General features: G+C 58.4%; 1 protein-coding gene across 6 annotated transcripts in view; it reads right to left on the reverse strand.

Moving 5' to 3' along the window:
• The window catches only part of ANKMY1 (ankyrin repeat and MYND domain containing 1), a 43,299-nt gene that overhangs the window by 27,382 nt on the left and 2,630 nt on the right, over positions 1 to 13,287 (reverse strand). For all 6 annotated transcript variants that reach the window (XM_043578365.1, XM_043578366.1, XM_043578361.1 and 3 more), the window contains exons 3-7: positions 12,089 to 12,275; positions 9,358 to 9,501; positions 3,309 to 3,781; positions 1,524 to 1,740; positions 1,154 to 1,417 (exon numbers count right to left, since the gene is read on the reverse strand). In XM_043578365.1, coding sequence (XP_043434300.1) covers positions 1,154 to 1,417; positions 1,524 to 1,740; positions 3,309 to 3,781; positions 9,358 to 9,501; positions 12,089 to 12,275 — 1,285 coding nt within the window. The remainder of the gene's footprint in view (positions 1 to 1,153; positions 1,418 to 1,523; positions 1,741 to 3,308; positions 3,782 to 9,357; positions 9,502 to 12,088; positions 12,276 to 13,287) is intronic.

The raw sequence follows: 13,287 nt of genomic DNA on the forward strand, positions 1-13,287 counted from the left end.
CTATGATCACATTGAAACTGAAAGTTGGTCGTGACTCTGAGTTAACAACCTCTGACCAGGAAGGAGAGGGCACTCACAAGGCACACGTTAACACTGCTACGAAAACAAACCCTCCACCGCAGTCTTCCTGCAGGGATGTCGCCTCCCTCCTCCCAGCGACCACCCGCCCCCCCCCCGCCCCGCCTCCCGCACACAGGACCATCCAGGGCAGCAGGGCCTCCGGCGGGCTCCCGGCGTGCACCTGCTCACCACACACAATGGGGCCCCGGCCGGTGTGCCCCCACCCGCCCTGGACTCTGATGACCTGGTGCGGCCACACGTCAAGAACCACAGGCCAGGGAGAGCCGGGGCCCTGGAGAGGCAGAGGTTCAGGGAGTGTCTGGCAGCTGAGGGAGGCTGTGCACCACGGGCACAGGCCAGGGTGCAGTAAGAGCCTTTCCCCGAGGAAGAGATTCAGGAGCCCGCGATGAGGTGAGGGAAGGACCCCACCAAGGGGACACTGTCCAGTGCCGTCCCCTCACCCACCCGGGAGGGGCCCCGACCACGCTCAGAGAAAGCCCCAGCCCCTCCGAAGGCTTTCTCGGCAGCTGTCAAGGCCGGGCAGCCTCGCGGGGCTGACAGTTAGGGTCCAGGGTTTCCTGAGGGGCGGAAGCGTGCCCCCTGCAGGCACTGCCCCTCAGGCCGGTGCTCAGAAGACAGACACCAGGGTGCCCTGTGCTGTAGGGAGCCAGCCCCTGGGCATCGCCCGCCCCGGGCTGGGAGGCCCCCAGTCCGCACTGGAACCAAGCGCCAAGAGATGCCACCGTGGCGACAGAGTGGTTCCTCAGTGAATGAGACACGGGACCTCCGTGTGATCAGCCATCCTATTGCTGGGCCTACACCCAAAACCACCGGGAGCAGCTCACACCAATGCCTGCCTGGGGAAGCTCCAGGCGACATTATTCACGATGGGCAAAGGCGGGCCTCACTCCTTCCCTCACTCCCCGACCCTGTGATTCCTTCCCTGAAGCCCGCAGGAGGGGTCTCAGAGCCCCAACCACTGCGCATGGGGCTCACGTGGGACACACATCCCTAGATGTCATGCCGGCCCCGTCCCCCGCTCCGACTCCCCGCCCGCAGGCCTCAGTGTCTGCTCACCCCATCTGAACCTGACCTGTGCAAGGCAGGGGGAGGCGCACTGCTGGGTGGAGAGACGGACAGGCGGATAGTAGACGGGGCACGGTGCTGGGAGCCGCAGGGCCACGGGGCTGACGTGGGACTTGGGCGCCATCCTCTCAGCGATGTTGGGCTTAAAGGACGTGGACGGGTAGTAGAGGAGGAAGCACATGCTGAGCGGCGTGAGGCCCTCGTCCGTGTACTTGTTCACGTCGGCCCCGCTGTCCAGCAGAAGGTTGACAATGTCAGTGTGACAGTGAACCTGGAGGGAGAAGGCCAGCCTCACAAGGACGGCAGGCATCCCGGCAAGGCCCCTGCTGGAGGACGGTGGCCCCACTGAGGGGAGGCGACCCGGCACTGGGACTCACGGTGGCCGCAGCGAGCACAGTGTAGCCCTTGGCATCGGCCACATCGGCGCTGGCGAGGTCATCCCTGAGGATCCGGTAGACCCAGTCGTAGTCCCCTTCCTCGGCCCGCAGGATCATCTCCTTGGAAAGCTGCTCCTTGGGCCCATGGTGCGCAAAGCCGCTCCGGTCCCCCTCCAAGATGGCACCCATGTTCCAGCTGGTGTGGGCCTTCTTGTTCCTGGAGACACAGCGGGGACCCTGGGCATCCCTGGTTCATCAGTCTCTCCATTTGTGCTGGGGAAGGGGTTCTCAAGGGAGGGACCCCGGGCGGGAAGGAGGCCAGGGATACACATGGGTCCGGCACTCAGCACCAAGCACTCACATCCACTTCTCACTCACTCTGCTATTTGAGTAGAGAGTTTGCAAGTCCCATGGCCCATTCACCACCACGTACTTCAGCCTCCTGTGCACACATAACCTCCTTCATGGTCAAGAACTATAGATTTATGGCAGCTTCTGTACCCAACACTTATCCACAATTACTGGCTCAGTTGATGTCTGAATGATGGATGGGTGGATGGGTGGATAGATGGAGGGATGGAGGGGTGGAGAGATGGATGGATGGATGGATGGATGGGTGGGTGGGTGGGTGGACAGAGGGGTAGATGGCTGGATGGGTGGATGGGCAGGTGAGTGGATGGATGGGTGGATACAGGGATGGGTGGATGGGTGGATGGGTGGATGGGTGGATGGGTGGATGGGTGGATGGGTGAAGGGGTGGAGGGAGGGATGAATGGATGGATGGGTGGGTGGGTGGGTGGGTGGATGGGTAGATGGAGGGGTGGGTAGATGGGTAGAGGGGTGAAGGGGTGGAGGGATGGAGGAGTGGATGGGTGGATGGAGCGGTGGGTGGATGGATGGATGGGTGGGTGGGTGGATGGACAGATGGAGGGGTGGATGGGCGGGTGGGCGGGTGGATGGAGGGGCGGTACATGGATGGGTGGGTATATGAATGCATAAGTAACCACTTGTGCTTACAAAACCTGGATTCTAAAATACTCTAGTTATATCTGAGGACAAAGTTTAGTAAATGAAAACATTCTTAAAATTTTTAACTTAAAAAAATCAGTTTTCATCAGGTGGCTGCCTACTTTTCCGGGCTGGACTGGGTTGGTGCTGGGAGACCAACGGAGCACTCCACGCCTTCCCAGACGTCGGGAAGCCAGAGGCCCAGCCCGCCCCCAGCCCGCCCCCACCCGGCTCTCCCACCCTCGGCTCTCGGCTCAGACCTGCTCCCATACATCTCTTCGTGTACACCTCGTGAGCCGACATGACCCACAGAGGCTGGAGCACGGGCTCCGACCTGCACAGAGCAAACACACGCAAGGTCTCAGAGCCAGGATTTGAACTCGGCTCCATCAACCCGGCTGACCCTATTCCACAGCTCCTCCCAAGGCTCTACACTCTTCTAGGGACCGCCCTCACTCCGTGCTCCCCAGCAACCTCCTGACCGCTCCTTCTCCCGAGAGCAGGTGAGCAGGATCCCGGGCCCCTGTGCAGACATCGATGCCACAGCACCCGCCTGCACCTGCATGCTCGCAACCCGGGGCGTGTGTCCCGGCTCACCGGCCCCGCACGGCTCTCCCTCCCCCTTCGTCGTTGCACTGCCTCAAACAGGAGAAGCACCTTTACGTGAACCCAAGAAATAACCCCGCGAGTCACTCAGCCAGGGGCCAGAGGCCCCCCAGGAGCCCAGCCCCGAGCACGGGCCCGTCATGGGAGGGAAAGAAAGATGGGGCAAGTTACCTGTATTTGTAGGTTTGCTTCTGGATTTTGACCATCAGAGGGGTCTCATTTTTTATAAACCAGGGCTCTTCATCCTCAGCAGATGGAGGAATGTCATTAAGGAAGATTTGGGCGTCCAATTCTTTGCGGAAAGAGCAGGTCATGGGCAGGTGGCTGTTGTCGGTCGAGTAAATGTGCATTTCTGGAGGCAGAGTCAGGTCATCGTTCAGAAGAAACCGCTTATAGTCGTAGAAAAAGGGGTCCTGTCCCTCTGGCTGGTCCCAGTCCACCTTCTCCTCATCCGAGAGGCTGAGTCTAGCAGGAGAGTGAGTGAGGAAGCCCGAGTACTCGGGGTAGTTGTGGATGGAGAAGCTGCGGGGAACCTCCGTGCACAGCTTGATGAGGTGCTCCCGGACCCACAGCCCGACGTCCTGCCTGCCGTCCGGGTAGGTCTCCACGCCCGGCCCAAACCGTTGGTCCGCTTTGTACAGCCCCTGCGAAATGAAAGTCACCAGGGCAAGAGACGTCGTTCAGCAGGGCCCTAAGCTTTGCAACCGTTTTCTCAAAATCAAAGAAAAACAAAATTCCAGGAGAAACGTCTTCATTCAGTCAACAAATACTTACGGAGGCCGAGTATGCACCCGGCATGGTGTCCCAGAGCAAACCTGTAAATATGGAATGCATTGGGGGAGAAAGGTGCTTCGGACCCGGGGTGGTCAGCAGTGGCCTTACCGGTAAGGTGGGGACATCACCGGGGCTCTCAAGGCGGAAGCGTGTCAGGGATACCACGTGTGGGCTCATTTCAGGGAACCCCTTGTAGCAGTGACATTGTGGGCCCAGCCCAGCCACCCGGGGCAGCGGAGATGCGGGGCCCTGGGTCAGAGAGACTCCGGCAGGTGTGACCTGAGGAGACGGGCGGAGGGAGGGGGGAAAGGGAGCTAACCCCCCCGCTTCCCATGAACCCAGCAGAGTGCAGTGATTTCTGGGCCTCTCGAGGCCCTTCCGCTGGGTGGGGCGGTCTGTGCTGGGTGGGGGATGTGTGGCGAGGGGAGGGCCAAGAGGGCCTTGGATGAAAGGTAATGCTGGGCCCACAAAAAGGGACGGGAAGCTCGGAGAGGGGCCCGGCTTCCCAGGAGAGCTGGCTCTGAAGGGCATCTGGAGGTCACTGGGAGCCGCAGCGGGGCCCTCCGTGTCACTCCCTGGTGCCACGCCCTCGCCTGGGACCCTGGGACAGGGCCCCTATCTCAGAGCCCCGGGCCTGCAGACTTACTTGGGGTGTAAGTCTCTGAGCTACACAGTCCCCCACAAGAAGTTCACAGTCTAGAGCGGAGGAAAGAACATGCGAGGAACAGTAAGACACGCCAAGGAGGACTTCATTGTGCAAAGCAGCTGGGTGGGGACGGCAGAGGCACTTCCGGGAGACTCTGCCGAGTGGCAGCAGGGCACCGAGTGCCACCGCCGTCTGCGAAAGGGTCGGGGGCCGGGGGGAGGCGGTGCGCATTCATCCTGGCAGCGCTGGAGCGTCACCGAGGCGGCGGAAGCCACAGGATGGATGGGCCAAGGAAGACTGTGGACGGGGCAAGGAAAGGGGGTGCAGGGAGGCAGGCGGTCGGAAAGGCAGCTGCTGGGGGTCTGTGCGGAGACCAAAGGCGTTCATGCCCCAAGAGCTGACCCAAGAGCTCCATTTCTAGGATTCTATCATAAGGACATAATCTCCTTAACATCGTAAGGAAACGATCCTAACGTGATCAAAGCTATAGTCACACATACGTTCACAACAGTACGTCTAGCAGCAAGCTCTTAATAACGCTAACGGTTACGTTACTAGTAAAATATAATGGCAGTAACGTCGACGGTTAAAGAAAGGAGAACGTGTCTCCAGGACGCTACACGCCACAGGCTTAAAAAATTGCCTTTGATATCATTTACTTTGTGACCAAACAATCCCCCTCTAGGAACGTATCCCGAAGATCACCGACAAAAGCGTGGAACCATTAACCGGCGAGACCGTCACCACGGCGCCCCTCGGCACCACAAAGGCCGGAGGAAAGTGCGCGTGTGGTTGGCCCTTCCCGAGCAGTGAGGAGGGGGTCTGGGCTGTCGGAAGGAAGGGCAACCACAGGCGGCCCAGGGAAGCGTGCAGGGTGCACGTCCCACTGCCTACGCCGGGAGGAACGTGTGCGCACGTGTGCTCCTGGTGTGTAAATGCAAAGAGGAAGCTGTACAAACGATCCCCGGTGACGAGAGAGGTCTCCGGATAGAAACCGTGGAAGCTGGACTCCTGTGGGGGGACCCTGTTTGCTGGATTTGCCTTCAGAAAAATATCCGTTTTTTACTGAATTACCAAAGTAAATTAAAGCAAGATGGTAAAAATCAAATCCTAAACAATGAAAACAACACAAGTGAACCTAGCTCTACCTCCAGGCAGCACGGACGGACGGACAGTAGCTCACGTGACTGGATTCCACCTTCCCGGTGGGATGGGTCCCAGGGACAAAAGGCAGGAAAGGAGCCCTGAGTTGTTTCAGGAGCCACGGCGCTGGAGCTAATGCTACGCCGTCCTTCTGAAACCGTCATACGTACTTCACGGGGGGAAATAAATCGGAAATTTGCTAACGTTAGAAACAAAGATTTTGAAGACTAATTGGAAAGACGTGCAAATACGACACCATGGCTGTTGAGTAAAAAGCCCCGTATTCCCAAACTGGAGCTGGAGACGTCCGTATGAACCGACGGTGTCTTTTCTCATTTAGAGAAAAAAAAAGAACAAATCTAGATCTGCTACTGAAAAAGCCTACCAATGAAAACCAGCCAACACGATAGTCACAAGCACCCAAACGGTGGTTTCTCCACACCGCGCCCCATCTAGGCACCAGGCCAGATCAAGAGTCAATCCTGGGACCAGGGCAGGAAGTGTAGGGATGAGCTGGGGTCTCCTTGCCCCAACAAAAGGCAAGAAAACCACCAGCACCTGGTGGAGCTATGCCTACGGCAAGAACCAAACTGAAGCAAAAACCAAACTCCCCCGACCAAAGAGTGACAATTTGGGCATCCAAAAGCATAACAACCACAATGTACTGAGATACACCAAATAGACTAAAATCCGTGAGTTTCTACAGATCCGAAAAACAAACAAACAAAAAAAAACCCGAGTAAGCTCCACCGATCGCCATTGAAGAGTGTTAGGTAGTCATCCGCTTGTTACCCTGACGAGGGGCAAAAAAGGAAAAGATCAAGTGTCATTTCGCCTTCCCCATAAAACTACCTCAAAGTGACCAAACGGTTGATGAAGGCTGTCGTCGACAAAAGAACTCTAGTTAATAAATGAAGGAGGGATCGTAGATTTAGGGTGTCACCAACTTGCGCCCTCTAATGAAATGACGGTCCAGCGATCTTGTCCAAAATCGGTCCAGCGATATTGTCCAAAATCACCACAAGTAAGGTGAGGAGGCCGTCGGAACCGACGGACAAGGACTGCAGACACCGGCACCCACGGATCAGTCCCGACATCACATGAAGAGAGGCGGCCAGACACGTGTCTCCGAGTGTGGTTCTTAACAAAGGTACGAAAGCAGCAGTAGAGAAATGACAGTCTTCTCGACCGATGGCACCGGATCAGCCGGCCGCCTACAGGTGGAGGCGGGGGAGGGGAGGAGGCCCAGCCAACCGTTGTTTCACGTGCAGTGCAAACATTAACTCAGAACGGATCCCAGACCTAAATGTCAGAGCCAAAACCATGACATGCAGAAGAGAACACAGACGAAAATCTGAGGAAACTTGGATTAAGCTAAAATTGCATAACTAGGGCGTAAAAAAGCAAGAACCAGGGAAAGAAAAATCGATAAGCCTACGAGTGGCTAAAATTAATTTTTTTTTCAACGTTTTTTATTTATTTTTGGGACAGAGAGAGACAGAGCATGAATGGGGGAGGGGCAGAGAGAGAGGGAGACACAGAATCAGAAACAGGCTCCAGGCTCCGAGCCATCAGCCCAGAGCCTGACACGGGGCTCGAACTCCCGGACCGCGAGATCGTGACCTGGCTGAAGTCGGACGCTTAACCGACTGCGCCACCCAGGCGCCCCTAAAATTAATTTTTTTAATGTTTATTTATTCTTGAGAGACAGAGATACAGCATGAGCAGTGGGGCAGAAAGAGAGGGAGACAGAATCCAAATCAGGCTTCAGACTGAGCTGTCAGCACAGCCCCGATGTGGGGCTCGAACCCACAAACCAAGAGATCATGACCTGAGCTGAAGTCAGATGCTTACCTGACTGAGCTGCCCAGGCGCCCCACGAGTGGCTGAAATGAAAATAATAGACAACGCCAAGTGCTGACAAAGGTGTGGAGCAACTACTACCTTTGTATTTGGTGGCTGAAATGGAAAGCGGCACAACCACTTTGGAAAACCCTTCGGAGGTTTCTTACGAAACTTGCCATACACGTCACCTACGGCCAGCGATCCCACTCGAAGTATTTACCCAAATGAAAAGACAGGCGTGTGTGCACATGAAGACTTGGAATCAAACATTTTTAGCAGTTTTACTCATAATAACCAAAAACTTGAAAGAACTCAAACATGTAGCTATTGGCGAATCAGTAAAACACGTGTCTCGAATCCACACAACGGACTACTACCTCACCGCAAAAGAAACAAATTGCTGCCATATGCAAATACGCACAAATCTCAAAAGAATCACGCCCTAAGCCAGAGAAATCGAACATGCAGGAACACCCATTCCACTGATCTGAAACAACGGAAAAGGGGACGTTGTGATGAAAAGCGGAGCAGCGTCACCGAGAGCTGAGGGGGTGGGGCTGGAGATGGAGTCCAGCATATATTAGGGGCTCGGACGGGGTACAATGCTTGCACACGAACACGCACACAAAACACCATATGTAAATGTTTACAGCAGCTTGATTCGTAATCAACAAAAGCTGGAAACAAGCGTCTGTCAGCCGGGAATGGAGAACGGCGCCGTGCACTCGGAACAGTGCTCAGCGCTAAGGAAGGAGCTGCGGACTCACCACAAGGCAGATGAATCTTCAATACGATCGCTAAGTGAAGGGCACCAGCCTCAAAAGTCTACCTACTGTATCTCACTAGCCTGGTATTCTTGCAAAGGCAAATCATCTGCAAAGCGACTGGCCAGGGCTGGGGTGGGAGGAGAGACCGGTCCCAAAGGGGCACCGGCAGGAGCAGAGAAGGAGCCGTCCTGTACATTGACGGCAGTAGTAGTCACTCACACAACTCCACGCTCGTGAAAACCTTCACAGCTGCACACTCAAGGGGGTGGACTGTACCCTAAGTTACGCCGTCCGGAAATAAAAGGAGGGAAGGCAACTGTTTCTGCAAAACCAGGAATGTCCTCCACAAATAAAGTCAAACTTCAAGACAATCTATGTGGAATGATCCAGCTTATGTATAAAAAAGTAAATATTACGGTGCATTTGCAGTTTAATCTAAAGGATACACAACTCCCTGCTCTGGAAAACGGGGTCACGAAGCATCCTGTCTTCTCATTCTTGTTCCTTTTCTTTTCACGAACCTTATTATTGGTACTGTTAACGATCTTTAAAAATAAGGAAGTTACCACTTGCTCCACGAATAAACTTCCCCAGGAACTAAGTATCTTTCTGTCCAGTGGCCTGAGCACACAGAGCCCCGCCCGTCATCTGCATCAGGGGCGGCCCCGCCCCCTCCTCTGCACCCGGGGTGACCCTCCCCCCTCACCCCCAACTCCAGGGCGGCCTCACCTGTCACCCACATCTGGGGCAGCCTTGCCCCCTCACACCCCCACACCTCCCCCCACCAGGGGCGCCCCGCCCCCTCACCCTCCTCCACACTCACACACCCCTTGGTGGGGGGCCGCTCCTTCACCCTTCCTCACCCGCCCCCCCAGGGTCTGCCCCACCTCCTCACCCCCTGGCGGCCCCTCCCCCTCCCCTGGTGGCCCCGCCCCTCACACCCCCGTGGCCCTGCCCCCTCACCTGCACCTGGGGTAGTCCTGCCCCCTCACCCCCACCCCACAGGCGGCCCCGCCCCCTCTCCCCTGTGGCCCCGCCCCCTCACCTGGAAGAGCCTGGTCTTCAGGTACATGGTGCCGTAGCCCTCTCGGTAGCTGAGGTAAAACATGCCAGTGAAGCTGGAGCCGTCGGGCCACTGGTAGGTGCCCAGCCCGTGGCAGTGGTCCCGGTAAAACTGCCCGCAGTACGACTGTGAAGAGCACTCGGTGACAGGCTGTGTCCGAGAAGCTGCTCCTGGCCACCCCCCACCCCGGCCTTCCAGGAAGCCCCCCAGGTGGAGGCAGCCCGCCAGGCTGGCAGTGAGGCGGACCACAGGGGCACCTGGCCACGGGGCCCCTTCAAGTTCGGGGGCCGAACGAGTCTATGAGAGACGTCACCTATGTCACACAGAGCAGGTGCCAGGCGGTCGGGCCCCGGTGGCCCCCGTGTCGTCTGCCCTAGCTCCGGTAGGGGAATCTGGAGAGGTGCCGGAACGGCCACCACTGCGGAGCGACGCCTGGGTTTGGGCCGGAGCCCCGACCCGGGCTCAGCTCCACGCCTGCCTGGGTTTATAGGCAGCAGGCTGGCAAGGGCGGGGGGGTGGGGGGGGGCCACCAGCCTCGGGCTCACCCGCGCGGGCAAGCTATGGGCCTGCGCGGGAACACTGGTGCGGCTACACTGAGCCACGGACGCCGGCCTCCGCTCGTGGCCCAAGCCCCACAAATGCCGGTGGCAGGTCTGTGCCGGCCCGCCTCCCTGCTGGGGCCTCAGAGGGGTCAAACAATGTGACGCCCATTGCGAGCTCTTCCCATGCCAGCCAGCCGCAGGCCGGTCCTGCGACGCTCAGAGACGGCTCTGTAGGAACGGGACCCCAGGTGTGGCTGCTTTCGTGCCCTCCTCTGTCCTCTGGTAATGGAGAGGACTCCCCGTGGGTCTGGTGGCTGAAGGACCAGGCACCAGTGACCAGGTCTGTCCGACCAGACTCCTCCCGAACCCCGGCCCTGGCCTCAATTTGGGTTTGGCCATAGGACCCATGCCCGGGGCCAGACCAGTGTCCCCAGGGCCCTTCCTCTCCCCCAGAAGCGTCAGGCGTAGCTCCCACAGGCTCACCAGATGGCGGAAGGTTAGTCTGGGCGCCAACACAGAGACGGGGAGAGAGGGGGCCCGACAAGGTCATCAGAGTCCCCGGACCAGCCAGGCCTCGGGCTGCGGAGCCCCGCTGATGGGCTTTCCCATCGTAAGAGCCAACAAAGGCCCTTTTCAGCGCTGCCTGGGTTGAACGTGGGCTCCGCCAGCGCTTCTGAAGAGAATGTCGAGCACGGGGTCACGCGGAACAGAGGGGCACGAGGCCAGGGGCTGCCCGCTCCTGCCAACACCCGCACCACTTCGTGGGGGAAAACGGGGTCCACCCGCCTCGAAAACAACTGTCTGTGTACGAGTGTCGGTCCGTACGCGGGAGAAGGCTCTCTGCCCCCCCCACCCCAGGAGAAAGCAGCATTGGAGGGAGGCCCTTCCACAGCCACCCCATCCGTCCCCACCCCGGCACTCACAGCACGAGCTGCGTCTGACCCGCCAGGGCTGATGTGCTCGGGCCATTAACGCGTGTAGGGTCACTGCTGGTGGGTGGCACACCCTCTCGTCCCCCTGGCCTCTCCGGCCTGTGAGCTGTCTCGGCTGCACAAGCAGCTGCTCCGCCGACCCGGAGGTCCCGCCACCACACCCGTCCCCCGTGGTCTCCCTCACGGTGGAACCCGGGCTCCGCGGGACAGGCCGGCACGCCCAACCTCCCACAGCCACGAACGAGGGCACGGGACACCACGGCGTTGGGTAAAAGAAAGAAAGTAGCCGAGGACTGGTTTCAGTGCCAGTCCCGGAGCCACGGGAGTCAGCGCTTGAACCACCAGTGTCACGGTGGCTTGCACGCAACACAGGCTTCGGCCCCGGCCTCCCGGTCGCCTGAGGTCCAGAGGCTCGTCTGAGCTTGAGGTGCATTCTGGGAGAGGGATCGGCGGGGGTGCGGGGGAAGGTTCGCCCCTGCCTGCAGCTGCGCCTGCCCCCCCCGCCCCTGCCGCTCCCAGGCTCCGGCCCGAGACCCCGGTTATCAGGCCGCCCTGCTCTCCTCTGGCAAGCACGCCATCCTCCACGCACTGACACACCCAGCCCCGGCTGCTCTTCTGAGCCTGGACCCCACTGGGCCTGGATCTGAATGAAAGTACCCTACGGGGCCGTCTCCCCAGCTCGCAGTAGAACCCACGCTCTGGAAATCTCCCCACCGGACAAGCAGGCAGCCGCGGCTACAGGTGTCGGCCACGGTCATGCCACAGGCCAGGCCGCTGTGCCCTCCCCCAGGCACCTGTGGAGCTCCCACAGGTCTCCGGGAGTCTCCACTGGGGTCCTGGACGCGGCCTACTGCATGGGCTCTGGAGCCTGCTCCCATCTGATTGCTAAAAAGATCCTTCTCTTCTCTTTAACCCTAAATACGATGCAATTTCACCGACGTACATACAGCTCCATGCAGTAATTTGAAGTTTTTGAACAGTTGCCCAGAATGAGAATTTATCGTAAGTAACCCTTCCCAAGCCGCAGCCCGGGAACGCCCAGGCCAACTGCATGTGTGACCCTGGACATCTGTGAGAATGTTTCTCTCTGGAAGTTTCTGGAAGGTTTCTCTCTGGAAGGTAGAAAAGACACAAGCCCAGCACCCTTCCTGCCGGAGACGGGCAAGTCTGCCTCACACCCCTCTTAGAAGAAAAGAGACAGCCAGGCCCTGGCGGGGGACAGCCGCAGAAGCCACCTACCTCGCCCGTGGGCCAAGAGAATTCACCGTATCCCAGCTTCATGTCCAGCCCGAAGTCCCCTTGGTACACACAGCCGTCCTGCCACTCCTGCACGCCTCGGACCAGCTGGATGTAGGCCTCCTTCAGGTCCTGCTCCCTGGGGGGACCCTCGGACACCTCTTCCTCCTCCGGGGCCTCTAGGATGTCCCTAGGAAGGCAAAGCGAGGGGCGAGGAAGATCAATGCTGGAACCGGCCTGAGGGGGGGGACCACGTGCAGAGAACACACACCGTCTCGTCTCTTCCTCCAACAATCCCGAGGCAGATGCTCTTGCCACTCCCATTTTGCAGAGCGGGAAACTGAGGCACAGGCATGCAGTGACTGCCCAAGGTCACACAGGAAGTGTGCAACCCCGAGTCTCTAACATGGGTAAAGGGCTGCCGGTGTCCTGGAAGCTGATGGGTTCCAGCTCCAGCTGTTTGCGGGCCCAGCCTTGTGTCCACCAGCAGCCCAGAGCGCCGCGGCAGGGTCTTCCCCCCGGGGGCCGGCAGCCTGGCCCACAGCTGGGCAGGAGGCAGACACCTGGCAGGCACGCATGGACCAGTGGGTGGTCTGAACAAGGAGAGGGAGCTTTGGTCCAAGAGCAGCAGCCAGCTGCCCACTAAGAGAGACCACAGGGATGGGCGGGTGCACAGCAAGGGGCAGAAAATGTTCACGAGGGCGAGCTGGCTTCTTTTCTGCTCTTGCTAAGAGTACAAATCCTGACCTAAAGGGAGACCTACCCCCAGCCCCTGTCACACACACGGCCCCCCTCTCTGCCTCCCTCTCAACTTAAGAGCTCTCTGGGGATGCTGTATCTCGATGTCTCTGGTCTACAGACCTGTGCCACTGTCGGGCTGATGGTCTAGCTGGGCTGCTGAGAGCATGGAAACCCCCGGACCTTGAGCCCCCTCCACCAGCCAGCCCTCAAATGCCAGCCGTGAGTCACAGAGGCTTCACAAAGCTTTGCCCAAAGAAGGGATACAGCTGCTGTGAACACAAAAATCTCCATTTGCCACTTTGTTATGCATTTGAAGAAAGAAGCCAGGAAAAACAGATACACACAAGCAACAATGAAAAAATCTGAGGGCTGCGCTTTGGTTTGTTTCTTCTTTGGCTTACCTGTGCTTATGGGTTGAATTGTGTTTCCCCCCAGCCCCCAACACACACACGCGTGCGCAC

Source organism: Prionailurus bengalensis, chromosome C1, assembly GCF_016509475.1.
Source record: "Prionailurus bengalensis isolate Pbe53 chromosome C1, Fcat_Pben_1.1_paternal_pri, whole genome shotgun sequence".
Taxonomy (NCBI): Eukaryota; Metazoa; Chordata; class Mammalia; order Carnivora; family Felidae; genus Prionailurus; species Prionailurus bengalensis.